The following is an 18,891-nucleotide window of genomic DNA, read 5'->3' on the forward strand; positions in this document are numbered from 1 at the left end:
AAACAGAATTGTTAAAATACTTATTAATTCATTAAAAATAACAGTAATAAACCCCATTTGTTAATATAAAGCCTATTTTTATTAAAATAAACTCTATGTTCTAAAACAACAGAGAGAAAAAGTGCACGGCTTAAGTCTCTTTAATATCTGGGTAAATAGAGAACAGTTGGATTCTCATATCTGCTTCTGCATTCAATCCTCAAACATGTTATTTGGTTTAAAGAAAAAAGAAAAGATAGTCTCACAGAGATATGTAGAGTTGAAAAAAGCAGAAGAACTTTTATAGTCTTTTCAGATAACTGTGGATATTTTTTTATACTACACCAAAACTCAAAAGGTGGTAGTTTCTTAAAGGCTAGTTGTAAAATAGAATCTGAAATCATATCAAAGAACTTTTCTTACTCGTCATATTAAAATCCAATGGTCTATCTTGTACTTTGAATGGATCACTTACCAATATATGATTGTGAAATATCACAAATGGTCACTGAAAAATTAGTTATTTGAAAAATACTGGCTCATTATGTTAAAAGCAGATCTTCCAAATGTTGATATATTATACAGGATCTCATCACCAGGATATTGTCAGTTTCAGTCTCACAGTGGCAGATACGTTTTCCAAAATTCTAATTTGCACTTAAAAACTTTAAATATTTATCACTGGCAACAAATACTATAAGCAGCTTTTTTTGTTTTAATAACAGGTGTATTTGGAGAAATAGTTATCACATGTTTATTTGCCATTTGTCTGAATAATCAGTTTGTCGTTTTTTCCAAGTAAAATTGGTGTTCCATCAAGCAGCTTGTTCAGCTCAGAAGCCTTTGTTTTTCTTCAAGACAACCTCTGTCCTTCAGTATGCAGAAGTGCCACATAAGACATTAAGAAATTGTGTACTTAAGGGATAAGATATAATAATACTAATAATTTTTACTGCTTCACCCAGGACAATAAGTGAAATCAACATTTTTTAATGACTGTGGCAATGAAAAATAAAAATAACTAGCACTAGTATAATTAGTGCCTCTGACTTGATCTGTGCTAAGGTTCCCATGGTTTTACTGCTTCTGCACTATCAGTACAAATCCCAGCATGTTAACAGACAAATAATGTCCTAAAAAGTTTTTCTCTTACGGACCATACTTTGAGAACTACTGCATTAGAGTGACTCAGTTATTTTTAATGTAATTCTCAATTCATATAAAGTGCTAGAGAACTACATGCAGATAAGAAAGTTAAATCTAAAAAAGTTGCTGTATATTCAGAGGCTTTAAAAAGCTTGCATTCTTGGAATTCAAACACTTTTTTCTTGTCACCTTACACTACTACTGTGGTATTATCTGGAAATCATAAAATAATTAGTGCCAGAAAAAAATCGTGTCCAGCTCTCTTTGGTTTACAGATAAGGAAACCAAGGAAGCAAGGGACAAACTTCAACGAACATGTATTCACTGAGTTTCTGCTACATCAAAGACTATTAGTGTGACATACACTATGGAAGAAGACTCTGCTCTTACCTTCAAAACCCTCATAGCAAGCTAGTGACTTAGGTATTGGGATGGCCATATTACAGCCTCCTGTATTACCCATATAAAGGGTTATGCAAACACAGGTAAAAGAGCAGTGATGGTAGGGAAGAGGGACCTGGTAAGAGATATGTAATATCTGAGCAGGGTATGAGCAGAAGGATATCAGGCAGTTAAAAAGAGAAAGAAGACTTCCCTAGTGGTACAGTGGTTAAGAATGTGCCTGCCAATGCAATATAGGAGACCCAGGTTCGATCCTCGAGTCGGGAAAATCCCCTGAAGGAGGGCATGGCAACCCACCCCAGTATTCTTGCCTGAAGAATCCTGTGGGCAGAGGAGCCTGGTGGGCTACAGTTCACAGGGTCACAAAGAGCCGGACACAACTGAGCGACTGAACAGCAACAGCAGCCGATGCAGGGGACGTGGGTTCTATACCCAGGAGAGGAAGATTTCTCATGCCTTGGAGCAACTAAGCCCCTGTGCCTCAACTACTGAGTCATCGCTCTACAGCCCTCAAGTCGCAACTACTGAAACCCCTGCGCCTAGAGCCTGTGAAACAAGAGAAGCCACTGCAATGAGAAGCCCATGCATGGCAACTAAGACTAGCCCCTACTCATCGCAACTACTGAAAGCAACGAAGACCCAGAGCAACCAAACCCAGCGCAACCAAAAACAAAACATAATTTAAAAAAAAAAAAAAGAGAGAGAGAAAGAGCAACCACAAAAAGAGGGATCAGCATGAACAAAAATAGGAAAACATCAGTGTGCATTTATATAGTAAGAAATTATAAGTAGTGCAGTTGGGAATGGTGGGAAAATTAGAAACAATAGCAAAGAGGAATGAAAAAGTTACCAGAAATCAAGGTGAGGAAGGCACAAACACCATATTAAAGCATCTAGGCTAGACATATAATAGAAAATGTGTATTCTCTATTTAGTTAAAAGAAGAAGAATAACAAATTTCAGAGTAACTTGATCAGGGCTAATTGGATACAGGAAATGTTGGGGCAAAAAAGAATCACTGACTTTCAAATTCCAAGAATGGCTGATTAGTAAATCAATCAAAGGAAGAACAGCCTTAAGGAGAAAAGGCAATAAATTTGTTTTTAAATGGGTTTCAGAGACTTGTCCAAAATGTCACAAATTTCAATGAGTCCACATAAGAGGTTTTTACTTATAAATACTTGCTAAGAAAATCAGAAAATACTTCTCAGTCTCTAGCATATACTTACTCCCTAAAAAACTGTACAATTGTGACTGAGAAAGGGTATAATATGTAATTGGAATCAGTTAATATTTGAATTAGAAGTATGACAGTTTCAAAGCAGATAGCAAAGCAAGTCTGGGGAGAAGTGTCTGGGATTATAGCTATTCTTAGCATTGTCTAAACAAATGTCTTAATAATAAGGAAATGTAACCTAATACTTCATTATCTGCCGTACTTTTTGCCAAAATGTATTAAGTTTATTAGGTCACTTGTGACACTTCTTTTAAATGGAACATAAGAAAAAGGGGAAAATGCTATCCAGCAAGTTTACGTTAAGGAAAAAAAATTACATGAAAAAGCTCCCAATACAGTATTTGACCTTAATACTAGTATTCTCATTTTTAAAAATGAGAAAAAGTAGGGCCTCTGAAAAGTTAATCTGCCAGAGCAGATGCTAGCTCAATAAGACCCTTTAAAACTGCCTTCTAAGATACCAAACTACCCATTAATTTAATTCAAACACCAACTGACATCTACCACACAGCAAGATTAAGAAATGAGATACTATTCACGATGGTTGGATGGCATCTCTGATTCAATGGACATGAGTTTGAGAAAGCTCCAGGAGATGGTGAAGGACAGGGAAGCCTGCCGTGCTGCAGTCCATAGGCTTGCAAAGAATCTGAACAACTGAACAACAGTTTCGTTGGACTGTTTTCCTTTGTTTTTGTATCTTCTCACTTATCTGATTAAACCTATTCTTTGGCTAAAGTTTTTCCAGACAAAACAATGTGGTTGGGGAAGGACCCAGTAGGGTCCTGCTCCATTTCAAAAACTTAAAATACAAGCTCGTAGAAATCTACTGATGCTATAAAACATGCCCATTCTTTTGGAACTGAAGAGCCAACACTGGTCCACATTTTAATTAGCTCAGGCAGTTTTGATTTACTTTGTCCTAAACACAATAGGCTTTTTGAAACACTGAAAATAAAATAAGGCAAGGACTGCCACTACCATCTCATGGGTCCCAAAGGATTCAGCGATCCCAGGTTAGAAGCAGCTTCAGATTACAGATTTTTTTTTTCATTTATTTTTATTAGTTGGAGGCTAATTACTTTACAATATTGTAGTGGTTTTTGCCATACATTGACATGAATCAGCCATCGGATTACAGATTATTCTCTCACCTAGTAAGTGATCATCAAATGTCAGTCTAACCACTCATTCTTCTATTTATCCCATCAGTTAAAGGGAATAATTAATCTACTTGTAAGGTTACATAGTAACCAAAGGTTACTGATATCATCAACCTGATATTGATATAGCATCAGTATTAAAAGATGAACTGTATAAATAGCCAAGATCTTAACAAAGTTATGGGCCTGTGATATTATACCTAAGAAAGGCAATGTATAATTGAAAATTAGAGAAGTAAGCAACATGCATAATCAAAGATACAGGTTCACTGTCATAGAAGAGACAAAGAAAAGAGGATTGATTAACTTCAAGAAAAAGTTTTTCCTTCATGCTTCCAAACAATAACTGTTAAGAAAACAACAGGAAAACAACAACAACAACAACACCAACAACAGGACTTCCCTGGTGGTCCAGTGGTTTAAGAATCTGCTTGCCAATGCAGGGCAGATTCCATATGCCACCTAGCAACTAAGTACTTGTACCCTAGAGCCTGAGCTCTGCAACAAGAAATGCCACTGCAATGAGAAGCTTCTGCATTGCAGCTAGAGAAAGTCTGAGAGCAGCAATGAAGACCCAGTGCAGCCAAAAATAAATAATTTTTTAAAAAAAGAAAACAACTAAAAATATCAGAGGGCCAGCCTAGCAATAAAGGACCAAAGTTAAAGTGTAAACAGTTTAATTCCATTTTTTTTTTCCAAAAATCAAGAGTTAGAATGAGCTATATCACAAACTAGTTTATTGTCATTTACTCACAGTTAAGCAGACTGGAATGTTACAAAGAGAGGATTATTAAAGACACTGGCCAAGAACAATGACTTTGCTTTCAACCCTGGCTGTGTATTACAATAAACCAGGGAAAACTTCTGTTTAATTATAATGCCTGGTCCAAACTCCTAGAAATTCATTTGCTCCGCCTTGGGTTATCAGTCCCAAATTTTTTTTTAAATCCTCAAGTAAAGAAGTGTGAATGAGTAAACTGCATCAGTATCAATATACTGATTATGATACTATATACTAGTTCTGCAAGATGTTATCATCATAGAAAAAATCAGTAAAGGGTATAGGGGATCTCTCCGCATTATTTCTTGCAACAGCATTTGACTCTACAGTTATCTCAAAATTTAAAATGTGATGAAAAAATTCCCAGATGATTCCACTATGTAGCTAGAGTTTAAAAAAAAAACCAACAGACTGGAGAATCTCAGATTCCTGCCAGTTATTAATAATTCCAAGAAGCTGCAAACTATTCTTTCAATCTCAGCCACTGAAGGTAATTAGGAATACTTATCATTTAAAGATATAATACTTTGCAAAGCCAAACACAAATAATTTACGGTTATTCTAAAATAAAAAATCCAAATTACTATACACTCCCATTAGTATAAAATTGACTGGATGGATAAGCATTATACTATAGTTCTCATTCACCTCTTAACTGAGCCAGATTATATGTATCATAGTAAGTAGCCTCTAAAATGGCCCCCAGGATCTACCACCTCATCTTCCTTTTGTGTAATCCCTTCCTCTTTAGTTCCTCACTTATAACAGGTAGAGTATGGCAAAGTGATAGGATGTCATTTCTGAGATGGTGTTACAAAAGAGTGTGGCTTCCATCTGGTGGGGGGGGGGGGGGGTGGTCTCTATCAGAAACCCCCTGCCCCAAAGGAAAGAAGCTACTGTGTTGTAAGCCACTTTTCAGTGAAGCTCCCATGGCAGGGAACTGGCCAAAAAACAGCCAGTGAAAAATCCTGAGGCTTGCCAACAGTCACATGAGTGAGCTCGCAAGGGGATCTTCCTCTAGTCAAACCTTGGTAACTGCAATCTAGCCAGTACGCTGAGTTGTAGCCTTATAAGACACCCTGAAATAGAGGCACCAACGAAGCTGAAGTCAGAATTGTGACCCACAGAAAGTGTGAGATAAATGTTTGCTGTTTTTAAGCCACTAAGTTTTGAGGAAAATACAGGGCTAAAAATAATACATATTGGTCCCACAGGACAAACCCACAAGAAAGTAATCTGATCTGACAACTTCTGCCTATCTTTGTTCAGAGTATCAAACCTCCCAGGTTTTACAACATTATCACTTATAATTAACAAACTGTTTTACCTGAGGTGACCTTACCATCACTGGGACACAGCTTCCTCATTCTTATTTCAATTTCTTAGAATGGCTTTCTATCCGTCTCTTCTATCCATCTAAATCCTAGACATCTTCCAGATAAAACTCACAGATCTCTTCCATGAATACCTATTACAATCCATTTAGCACTGATCTAACAACTTTAAGAGTCGAAATTCAGAGACCATAAACTGCTTAAGAGTAAGTCTCACATTTTCTTCAACATTTTGTACAGTACTGAGCAACTGCATTTACAGTATTCAATTCCTTATATCCCTTCCAGTGTATCAAATAAATAAATTCTCTCAACTATTTTTATTTTTAAAAAATAAAAATAAAATACCTCGGGGGTGAGAAAGAGTGGAAGAAAACCTAAATGTTCCAACCTAGAATATGAGATTGTCGTTGGTCTGACTTGCATGTTTGAAATAACTGAGTATAGACCACTCTAATCTGAAGAATAACAGTAATGATAACAAATCCCTTCCATGATTAGCCTATTAATTGTTACTTGTAGGCTCTCTCTAGCTAGTTCTCTCTCCTAGTACTTGTTCAGGCTCTTGAAATTTTCCTTTTATTAGTTTCTTAAACAATTTGCCTTCCATCATTAACCCACTCTATAGTAATTCATCACTAGTCACTACACATGGAGAAACACTGCTGTTAAATTTCAACTAGACCAGTAGTTCTCAAACTTTAGCTTGCATCAGCATCACTTGGAATGCTTGTTAAAACAGACTGCTGCATCCCACCCCCACAGTTCCTGATTCATGACTAATGCCATAAGTGATTCAAAAAGAACATAAAGCTTGTAACTCAAAGAAGACCAGCTGCGGGGGGGGGGGGGGGGGGAGTTCAAGAGGAATAAACTACACCAAACACTGCAATGGCTTCAACACACACACACACACAATCCCCCCCCCAACCCAGTTAACCAATCTAAATTTATCTTGATATGCCCACTTGACTTCAATTTCATTGAAACAAGGAGGACCTCCAATTCACTGAGGTTTTTTTAAAAGGATATTAGAAAAATTAAGCATTAATGTAAAAAAGACCAATCTAGTAGTCCAACACTCCTGTTTAACTTTCCAGATATTAAAAAAGGGGTGGGGGGGAGCAGACAAAAACTGAAGGTTCTATGATGTGAAAATTAACCTGCCAGTTAGGAAAAGCAGTGGGTAGAACTGATTCTTGAACCAGTACATACTACACTGGACTATACTGCCTCTAATATTTTAAATATACCTCAAATATTTTAAATATAAAATGGGCAAAATATTAAAGATTTCATATCAACAGCCAACAGAAAATTTGTTATCTTTTAAAGTTTATTAAGAATAATAATTCTTCTAATAGCAAGAAGCCCACCCACTTCTCTTTTGCTTCCTCTCTGATCAACATCCAACAGTTCCATGTGCCTCTTCCTCAGCATATCCTTTAAATGTGGTATTCCTAAGGGTTACTTGCCCTTCTTACTCATTCTCCCTGAGTGAGTCAAAATCATGACACTGGGTGAACTATGAACATTCCAGTCGTTCAGAACTATCACTGGACTGGCTAAAAATACAAGATGCTTAGGCTCCAATTCAGACTTGACTAATGGATAACAATCTCTGGGAATTCAGCCCAAGAATCTCTATGTTCCCCACCTCTATATGCTTCTTAGGCAAGAACCATGTCCTCTACAGTGACCAGCACACACACAAGGCACAATCAACATTTGCCAAAGAATGCTGTGGGAACAAAAAACAGCAGATTTAAACATTCTTGAATTCCAGAGTTACGTAGTGTTAGTTTAATAAATTACTTAGATATTTAGACAACTACATTAGATAACCATTGTAATATTATTAACCATCTTAATATTAACAATGCTAGTTAAATATAGCTGGGTAAATAAAGGACTTTAAGCACTTCTCTACCCTTAAGATATGTTACAGAAAACCCCTGATCTTAAAGTTCAAAAGGTAAGTAGCCACAGAGTGTAAATACAAGAAGATCAAATTAAACAAACAAAAGTTAGAGAGCCAGAAAACCAAGAGCTTTCTAAAAGAAAAAGTGTTAACTTGATTGAAGACTAGAACTAACCAGGAGATATCTACAAATAACAGTATTCATCTGTTGTTGCCCAGAAAAAGTAATCAAATTCCCCCAGGGAAGAATCAATTAACTTGGCAAACTTTTTTACATTCAATCTTTTTCTCCTGCACATTTATTTTCAAATTCACTAACATACGTGATTCACATTGAAAAGCAGTTACCAGGAAGAAGGGGATTTAAATTTTTTAGAATTAACAGCAAGCTCCCCAATGTGAACTAAGTTAATAAAACAACGGTTTTTAACTTACTTAGAACTTACTATATATTAAACCAACATTAGATTTAATTGAAAAACCTGTATGACTGATGTTTAAATGCTCTATGAATATAAATTGGTCTCATTAATCAATAAAAAGATAAACATCCCAAAAGGGGGTAAAATAAGCGAAAGCAAAGGGCAATTTACAAAAGAAATACCAATGCCCAAAAAACTTTAAAAATTCAACCTCATTAGTTTAAAAAAAAAAAATTTAAAAAATGATGACCAATCAAGGATCATGGAGGGAAAACTAGTATAACCTTGCTGAAAGCAATGTGCTAATATTTATTAAATGGTTGAAAATAAGCAAATGTTTGTTTGGCTCAGCAATTTATCCTATCAAAATAAAACATCCAGACATTTATCTCTAAGAATACTCCTAGTGAGGTTTATAAAAGATGAAAACTAGACAATAAAACGGAAGACCAATAATAACAGACTGACTAAATTAGTTTAGATCTGTAATTGTGTAAGCACTTGAAAAATAGTTACTTATTGATAGGAGAAAGTTGTCGGCCTTCCCTCGGTTTTTGCAACCTGCTTTTCTTCTACTGAAAACATAAAAAGAACATAGTTTTATTCCGTAATTATTATTTTTTTAACATGTATAGCTCATCCATGTGTAACATGTATACACATGTAATACATGTTATACATGTATACATCCATGTATAACATGTATAGCTCATTCCAGATATATAGATCTGGAACAATTATTACAGTTCAGATTCTGGTGTATTTCTCTCAGCAGCAAGCAAAATAATTATTTTATCTCTTTTTTTCCTTACCTCATCAGTTTTTTTCTTACAGTGTAATGTGTTACCTGTAAAACTTAAGTTTAAATCTATTAACATAAATAATCTATAACATAACCAAACCCTAGTTTACTGCATCATTTGCCCAGTGTATACCATTTCGAGAAAGAAGATCTGGGGTAAATCCTATCCTTTGATCTACTGATATTTCTAAATATGAACTTTTAACAAAGGAAAGACACTCATTTCAGCAGCCCTACTTAAGAGCACCCTTAACAAGTAGAAAACTAGGGGAAAAAGGGTTGTTTCAAAAATTCAGCATGAAAAAAAAAAAAAAAATCAGCATGAAAACATGGTTAAAGTAGGACACCTAAAAAAAATCCTCTAGTATTTTGTAGTTCTTATTTCAGGTTATCCATGTTTATTCCTCTTCCTCTAAACTAACAAAGAAAATATGATGTCACATGCATTAGCTACATCTCTGTTCCAGAAGTGACATAAAGAATTTGTAGGGTTTGGCCTCAGTGATTGAGGACACACCTAAGAGGCTGAATGAGATTTAACTACGTGAAAACATACTACAAGAAGTTAAATAATAAACATCCATGAATTTTAAAAGGTAACTAAAAATGCGAATAAGCCAGGTGATAGGTCTGAAAGCATCAGATTCAATATAGATTTAGTATATACTTTATGTAGTAAATAAACGAAAAGGGAATTCAAGGTTTCACTGTAAATTCAACTTTCCCCAAAACAAAAAAAAAAATTTCTCCATTTAGTGACCTAAGAACTTAAGTGTTGTATCTGTAGATCAGAAAGAGCTATAAAACTTATCTTCCTTCTACAACCCTTCAATTTCCTCTTCAGACTACATTTATCTATACGAAAGTTTGAGATTTCCACTGTTTAGTAACAGCACTAAGTGTCACAGTTTTTCTTTTTTTACTATTATTTAAAACACTGTCTTCAAACAGGCCTAAACAGATGGCTTCATTTTCAAAAGAAAGTGTCTTTTTTACTAAATACTGTAAAAAAAATTAATAAAAAGAATCTATTAATCATGCAAGCTCAACAAGCACGCAGTGACATACTGCTTGTTTACCAGTGAACACTAGTCAACCAATTTTAAGAGGGAAAAAAAAAATCACATACAAGAAGGCAATAATAACCTGCTGCTCACCTATACTGTTTTCTTCCATGAAACTAGTGTTTTCTAAGAGTTATACTGAATCAAGACTCCATTTTTATTCTGCAGTCGCACCCCTGACCCCCTCATTTGTTCTCTCTGAATAAACTAAAACTTTTCATTTTCTAAAGCTCAAAACGCAAAATATGACCCACAAGAAGATTAGATGAGATGCGGTTATCAATTTAAACCGAGTCCTACTTACCGACAATGAAATACAAATTGTCAGAGAAAGGAGTCCAGAAGCAGAAAGTCTCTAACTTGCTAACTCACAATAAGACTCTTGTTCAATATTACACAATAACACTGCGCTTTGCTGTTGTTTGAGCTGCAAAGGCTGGGTATGCAAGTTGCAGCAACTATGCCAACAGCTTCAAGTATGCTACAACTGAGAAGAGTAGCAGTTAGAACCCAAACGAACAGCAAACGTTTAGAAAGATACAAGCAGAAGCCTCACCATTAGAAAAGAAGATCCATCAGCACCTCTTCCAAGAAATAGTTCCCTTCCCCCACTTTTAAGTAGGCACTTAAGACTGCCAAGCAGATCCATTTCTTTATTAACCGGTGCCCACTTGGGGCAACTGTACACCAAGCAAGCCCTTAGGCCTACTCTAACCCCTTCCAAAAGTGCTCAAGTGAGACTGAAAGCCGGGGAAGCCGTCTTAGGAGCCCAGATTTTCACCTCCCATCCCGCCCCGCCCCTGTAAGCTCTCCTGAGGCCAGAGGAAGGACACCGTGCCCAGGGACCCGCAGCAATTGCCCGCAAGAGAAGTCTGAGGCGGCCGGAGGCCTCCGCCATATCAGGACCTGGAAAGCACCGCCCCTAGCGCACCTCCCCACACCCGGCGAATGTCTGCTCTATCCCCGGCAGAAGAGAAGACAGGGCCGGGAGGCACCAGGCTAGGCTGCGCACCAGGCCCTGGCCTGCCCCTCGGGGCCGCGCGGACCGCCCGAATCCGCTCCCGGGTCCGGCTCGGTCAAGCTGGCGCGGGGGCCACACTCACCTGGATGACCTCGTTGACCTCCCGGATACATTCCACCATGTGTTGCAGAATCTGCTCGGCCGTGAGCACCTCGTAGCGGTAATCCTCCTCCTGCTCATGCCCCGGCCCGCCGCCGCCGCCACCGCCGCCGCCGCCACCTCCGGGCCCCAGAGCGCTGCCGCCGCCGCCGCCCGTCTCCCCGCACAGCAGTCCGTCCCGCTCCCCGCCGACGCCCAGCCCCGGCTCCACCAGCTCCACCTCGCCCAGATCCAGGTTATCATCGTCCGGCTCATCGTCGTCCTCGTCCTCCTCCTCCTCGGCGCCGCTGTCCTCCTCGCTGCACTCTTCGTCCTCGTCGAACTCGTAGTTGTAGCCCTCGTCCGAGTCCATGGCGCGACGCGCAGAGGCCCGGCGGACGCTGGCCCTGAGGCGGGGAGAGGGCGGGGACGCCGAGGCCCCGGCTCTCGCTCCGGCTCCGGCTGATGTCCGGACGCAGGCCTGGCTCCGGCCCCGCGGGCCGCGGCTCCTCCCCGGGCGCGGCGGTTGGCGGTTGGCGGCTAGCGGCGGCGGGGAGGGCGCGGAGGAGGGAGGGAGGGAGCGAGGGGGCCGCTTGCCGCCCGCCTCAGTCAGACGCGGCTCCGCTCAGGCCTCCGAGAGAAAACAGTCCCCAGCGCCACCTCCACGGCCGCTGCTACCGCTACTGAGCCAACAAAGGGGCGTGCGTCACCGCGTCGCGCTGCGTCGGCGCGTCACTGCTCTTGACGTCATCACGCCCCGCCCCGCCGCCCCTGCGTGGAGTGCGGGGAGACCCCACGGCCTCGGTGTGCCCTGGGAGCGCGGCGCCGCGGGAGTCGCAGGCTGGGTTCCGGCTGCGGTCGCTGTTTGGAGCCTCAGCAGAGAACAGAGTACTGGAGGAGCTTGTGACCATTGGTCGCCGAGAGCGAGAGGGGGCCTGGTCCTCCCAGGTGGTGGATTTTTCCTCAGGCCATGAAGATCCAGCCCCCCGCGCAATCCTTTGGGGAAGGCGGCGTTCCCCCAGGGCCAGAGAGACCCTTCCCGCCGGCCCGGGAGTGATTCCAGGAATACCTCGGCTGTTGAGCTCCTGTTTCTCTAGCCTGGGCTACTCAGTGGGTTCTGTTTTATGCAGAACCTCTAAACTGTGTTGCTGGTGAACCCCGTTTTAAGTAATTAGATCGTGTACTCCGGACGTGCTGTGATTTTTAAGTCGCCTACAGTGACGTCATTTAAAAGAAGCGTTTCCTGAACTCAGGTTATCAAGCACTTTATTCAAGGCACTAAACTGTTAAAGTCATGGCTTCCCTTAACTGAGTACTGTGTAAGATCTTTACATACATATTTCTTATCTTCGTGGAGCCACAGTACCCACTTTATACCTGAGACTGAAAGTGAAAGAGACTTGAGGAAGGCCACGGAACACTTGTCCTATGTTTTAGCATCTAGGTGACCTTAAATAGCAATCATAAAAATAATTTAAAATGCATAATATGTATTATATGCTGCATTATATATCAAATGGGCTGTAAGATAATACAATACAGACAATAATAGAAATATATACAGGGACCAAATAAAGCAGAGAGATAATGCCTGTCTCCTATCTGGAAATGTGTGAGCTGAGTGTTAATAGACGGCCAGGAGTTTAACAGAGAAGATAGGGAAGATGATCTAGCCTGAGAAAATAACAAAAGCGAAAGCACAGTAGGGGTAAAATAGTTTAGTTCAGGGAGCTTAAAATGCAAGGAGGGTAAGTGACAAAATATCAAGCAAGTTGTGAACAGGAGAGGAAGAGTATTTTACACCATTCTAGTAGACATAAATCTTTGTAAATTGGACAGAAAAGCCGGAGAAATACTCTGAAGGAAGAAGAGGCACGAGAAAACTTCCTCTTGGGATAACTTGGATTGCCCAGATTGGAAAGTTTTTAAAGTCTGAATCCCTAATTTGCTGATAAATCTTACCTTTCAACATACAGTTTCCCTTTGGAATCTGATTTTGAAAAGTGAAAAATACCTTTATAATGGAAATAAGCCTTATTAATTTGTCCGTTTTGTAAAGTTTTTAAATAATAAGATTTCCTAAAATAAAATCCAAGGATTTGCAAATTAAAACTTAATATTTTGTGTCTTGGTCCTTTCTTGTTTTTATTTTAGCAGCTCTAGGTAGTTGCCACACCTGGAGCAACCTAAGTATACTAGCAACCCTTCTCTCCACCCCATCCCTGTTCTTACACACCTACAGAGAAAATTCAGCAAGGCTTGACAGTACCCTAAACTCCTTTACGTCATCTTTCTTTTCATCCACTCCTGTCTTGACTGAACCCTACCATCCATATCCTCCCCTTTGATATGGAGCAGCTGACCACTACTGGAGAAATTTGCATGATCACACGCATTCTGTTATTAAATTCCAATCACCTACCACACCTGATGCCTCAACACCACCCAGCAGCCCTGTGAGATTTTTCTAAATTATTCTGCCACTCTAGGCAACTCTTTGAAATCGTCACCATTTTTTTTTTCAAATCCCCAACCCTGCCTTCCAAATCTGCTCAAAGTACATGACTTTACATCACAGAAATTTGAAATCATAAGGACCTCTGTGACTGAAGCATGCTGAGCAAAAATCAAGTGTTAAAGGATGAAGTCAGAGAAGACAAATCAAGGTAGAGGGCCAGTAAGACCTTGTAGGGCATCTTAAGACATTTACATTATTACAATGGAAATCATTAAAGGATTTTAAACAGAAGAATGAAATAATATGCTCTTTTTTTTTTAAATATGCTCTTTTTTAAAAAAATAATGGTGCTTTTTGGAGAATAGACTATGAAATCAGAGCCCAATTAGGAGGTTATCTCAGAAGGCGAGGTGAATAATGGTAACAGCTTAGGCTAGAGTTGTGACAGTGGGGCTAGGTGGTCAGAGTCATGTGTAATTTGAAAGTGGAGCCAACAGATTAGCTGATGGCCTGACTGTGAGGTTTATAAAGGATGAAGATGCCTCCTAAATTTGGGGTTTGAGCAACTGGGTGAATGATGTTTACTCAAACGAGTTAAAAGTGAGTTGCTTGTTAGATATTGAGGTAGAGATACTGAGAAGGCCGTTCCACATACTAATATACAAGGCTGAAGGTCAAGAGAAGGTAGAGCTAGATAGAATTTCACCAGTGTTCATGTCAACAATGTTGAGAAGCAGTATAGGAAGGAACAGAGCAGAATTCACCTCTGCCCCTCCAGCTGCTGTCTGTAACTTTGAACAAATTACTGAACCTCTCCGAGCTTCACTTTCAAGTGAAGTTAGTCGCTCAGTCCTGTCCTACTCTCTGATCCCATGGTCTGTAGCCTGCCAAGCTCCTCTGTCCGTGGAATTCTCCAGGCGAGAATACTGGAGTGGGTTGCCGTTTCCTTTTCCAGGGTATATTCCCGGCCCAGGGATTGAACCCAGGTCTTCCACACTGCAGGCAGAGTCTTTACCATCTGAACCTCCAGGGAAGCCCAAGCTTCACTTTGGAGGATAATTCCCTATTCTCATAGAATTATTTATGAGTATCAAATGGAATAATATATTTAAAACACTTGACACAGTGCCTGGCACATAGTTATATGTTCACAAAATTAGAACTTTAAAAAGTGTCGTAAGTCACCTTGCATCTTTGGGGGAAAAAAACTGTAAATTGGATTTATAACCTTGTAGTTGAATTTATTTTGATTTTACATGTATGTATATGGCCTATGTCATCCTTATTTTCCAGGGAAGAAAATTGGCATGCTTTTTTCTCAGAAACTGTTTCCACAGTTTGATGACTCCTTTTTGGTCAAAATCATAGTGCTTCTGAACTTTGGGGTCTCCTATTCACAGGTATAATGAGATTTTCAGCAATATTCCATTGATATTTTTAAAAGTATCTTAGAGTCAGGTTATTGTATAGTGCTATTAAAGGAAACCAGTATAACAACTTCTCTCTGGCCCCAAATTGGCCAAGGGATGACCCACATACAATGATTTTTTAAGTGACTTGATCTTAAAGGTATTGCCTGTGTCATTGCTTCCTCAGGTATGGTGATTACTGGGTAGAAGTACAAGAGTCTGTAAACAAGAGGTTAAAACAAGTTGCTTGAAAAAAATAGGCAAGTTAATATTTCCTTGGTGCCAAAAGAATAATTGCTTTATAATTAGGTATTCACATTGTCCCCATGTCTTTTTTTTTTTTTTAGTATATATTTATTAAATACCTACTCATGGTGTAAAACTCCATAAATATTTATATGCATACCAAATAGTTATGAACTAAATTCCAGCAGGAAAAATATGCAAGTGCTTTTCAGATAAATAGAAATTAAAATAGCACTGGACTTTTTCAAAGGGCAGATAATAGAGCTGTAAGCTATGGAAAAACCTCTAGCAATGGCAGGGCACTAGAGTGACCAAGTGTCCCTATTGGCACAAAATGGGAGTTTCCTGGGATGTGGAATTTTCAGTGCTAAAACTGGGAAATCTCACACAAATTGGGATGTGGTCACCTCCCCCAAAGTTCTTATATGATTTAATCAAAACACTGTTTCCAAAACTAAATGGAAATAGCACTTTGTCATGCACCACTTTTTGCTTTTTTTTTTTTTATGTTTTGTTTCTGTGTTTTATCAGGCAGGAGGTAAGAAAATGAAATTTTAATATAAATTTAATTTAAAATTCAATTTTAGCAAAAGTGCAAAGAGATTCTAATAAGCTAATTGAATACTTCGCATTTCTTTAACACCATCTGTGTACTTTGTATTTTATTACAAGCAACAATTAAATGTTACACCATTGTTGACAGGTAGATCTTTTCATACCAGTTCTATGTGGTAAATAATATAATAAGGCTTAGAGAAATTGAGGTTGTATGCCTCATTAGAAGTCTCGGAGAAATAGTGATAACCAAAAATGGAACCTGATATTTCTGACTGCAACACCCTAAGATACACTCTCTACCTTTCTTTTTCTTCTGGCATACAGAATTAGAGATTTTATTATTGAACCAGAGATTTTATGCAAGTAATTATCTACAATGTGTGGTAAGATAATCCTGGATCTAGAAGCAGAATACATGCATGCCCTCCTACAAGGAGACAAAATTTACAATGTACAAATGTCTATGTTTCCCATGATTGCAAAACACATGTATTTGGCCTAATTGTGTACTTATTACAGCAAAAAAAAATAGCAAATGATCACCACCACCCCGGAAGTGAACATATGTTTGTCCTAATGATTTAATCATTTGATGAAAAAACTGTTTTTATAACAATTTGCAAAAGAATGGCTTCTCTGATTTACTGTATCTATTGTGTTGCCTTGTGGATGCATTTGAATGAATGGGCAAAAAGTGAGCAAATATATTATTGTCTACTGTATGCTAGAGTGAATGCATGTATATTTTGAATTTACTCCTTATGATCTCATGAATTGAGGATTCTTGTTTTTAATTGAAGCATAGTTGATTTACAATGTTATGTCAATCTCAGCTGTACAGCAAAGTGATTCAGTTTTACACACATATTCATTCTTTTTTCCATATTTTCCATGTGGGTCATCCCAGGAGATTGAATATAGTTCCCTGTGTTATACAATAGACTATGGTGTTTATCCATTCTAAATGAAATAGTTTGTATCTAGAAGTTGAGATTCTTAATTTTAAAAGTAAGGAAAAAGACAAAAAGTAATTTGCCAAGTTTCACCAGCGCTTTCATATCCAAGTTTACAGAGTCCAAGCCCTCTGTTTTTTCCACATAATTCTCAGTAATTGTAATAAGATCTTATTCCTTTTTCTAAAGTATGTCTTTGTATTTGTTGAGTAATTGCTATCAAGCCTACTTGTCCAGACTGGCAGCGTAAACGTTGACAGTACGCAGTGTTTTTTCCCCCTGGAAACAGTTAATAAAAATAGAATAGTGAATAAACAGGTGTGTTATCCTCAATTTAAATAGTCCCACTTTAATCTTACAGATACAGTCTTACTGTTTTTAATAAAATATGTTTTAAAATACATGGCACTTTTTTTTGTCAAACAATGGTTATTAGTGACTATTCAGTGCAAAGCACCTAAGCATTCTACAGAGCTTGAAAAGGAAGAACCCTGAGAACACCTAAGAAATCATTGTTTAAGGGAAGGAGACAAATTTAAAGGAAAGTTTAATGATAAAAATGGTAACTATGACAAAACAAGAAGAATGGCACACATGTTAAGTGCTGAGGAGTTTGCAAAGGCAGAAGTCACTAAACTGAGTTGTTCTAAGACAGCAGTGGCTTTCCAGGTGTACAATGGTAAAGAATTTGCCTGCAGTACAGGAGACACAAGAGTCATGTGTTCAATCTGTGGGTCAGGAAGATACACCACCCGCCCCGCCCCCCACTCCCCTCCCCGACCCCGGAGGAGGGCATGACAACTCCGGTAATCTTACCTGGAGAATCCTGTGGAGGAGACTGGCAGGCTACATTCCATAGCGTCACAGAGCCAGACACAACTAAAGCAACTTAGCATGCACATATACTTATTTCCTCTGCATGACATCCTTTCCAATCACTCTACCCCCAACTAACCCATGTTTCAAGACTACTATGTATCACCCGTTACTGACACACTTCCAAACTTTTGATCATGTTGGAATGAATTAATTTAAACCTAAGTTGGGAAGATCCCTTGGAGAAGGATATGGCAACCCACTCCAGCATTCTCGCCTGAGAATTCCCATGGACAGACGAGCCTGGTGGGCTACAGTCCATGAGGTCGCAAAAGAGTTGGACACCACTCAGCTACTAAACAACAACAAAGCTAAAAACCAATAGACACTGTCTTCTTACCTCAAAATGTATTGCTTGAATCTTGCTGACATTATATCAAGATTAGTGTTCTTACCTATTAATTCTTCTAGGTCTCCATGAAAACTTGAAGATTGTGTGCAAGAGGAGGAGGGGACCTGATGTGCATGTTCTCCATGGCTCCCTTCATCTAGAGTTTCTCTAGTGCAAATGCCCAACCCACTTCTCACATCCCCAGGGGTACCTCAGCTTTTAATAATAGTTCATGGCAAGACAGGATTGATGTTGGAATTCAGCCCATTGGACACAACTGGTACAATGCTGCCTATTCATGAGTTAGTGAAGGACTGTAGCAAGGAACAAATGGAGAAGCCTTAAGGGGTTGAAGATTGGAGTAACTGAGGGACCCTGAAACAGTAGCATCTGACAGGCCCACCTGGCTCCAAAGCATTCAGGAACTAACACTCTTCTTTTGTCTCTCCTTTATTTTTTTGTTTCTCTCTTGGGTTTTGTTGTTGTTGTTTATTTGTTTGTTTTTCCCTTGTTTTGTTTGAAACAATACCATAATTTAAAGGACATAGTCATCTCTTCCAGCTCCAGGAACCAGATGCCACTCCTTAGAGTTATGTTGCAATGTGCCAAGAACCGGTTTTTCAATTCTGTCTTCCTGACTGTACCCTCACAGACGTCATCAGTAAAGTAATAATGGAGGGCTTGTGATACACGACTTTATGTCCAGAATT

At 39.0% G+C, this 18,891-nt stretch overlaps 1 protein-coding gene across 2 annotated transcripts in view; it reads right to left on the minus strand.

Moving 5' to 3' along the window:
- ARIH1 (ariadne RBR E3 ubiquitin protein ligase 1) overlaps positions 1-11,873 on the minus strand; it is a 99,856-nt gene extending 87,983 nt beyond the window's left edge. Inside the window, exon 1 of one of the 2 annotated variants that reach the window (XM_061157922.1) lies at positions 11,355-11,873. In XM_061157922.1, the coding sequence (XP_061013905.1) occupies positions 11,355-11,723 (369 nt within the window). In that variant the 5' untranslated portion in view covers positions 11,724-11,873. The remainder of the gene's footprint in view (positions 1-11,354) is intronic. The other variant, XM_061157923.1, reaches the window with a different exon arrangement.
- Positions 11,874-18,891: the final 7,018 nt, after the last annotated feature.

The sequence above is a fragment of the Dama dama genome, chromosome 12, assembly GCF_033118175.1.
Source record: "Dama dama isolate Ldn47 chromosome 12, ASM3311817v1, whole genome shotgun sequence".
In the NCBI taxonomy this organism is placed as follows: Eukaryota; Metazoa; Chordata; class Mammalia; order Artiodactyla; family Cervidae; genus Dama; species Dama dama.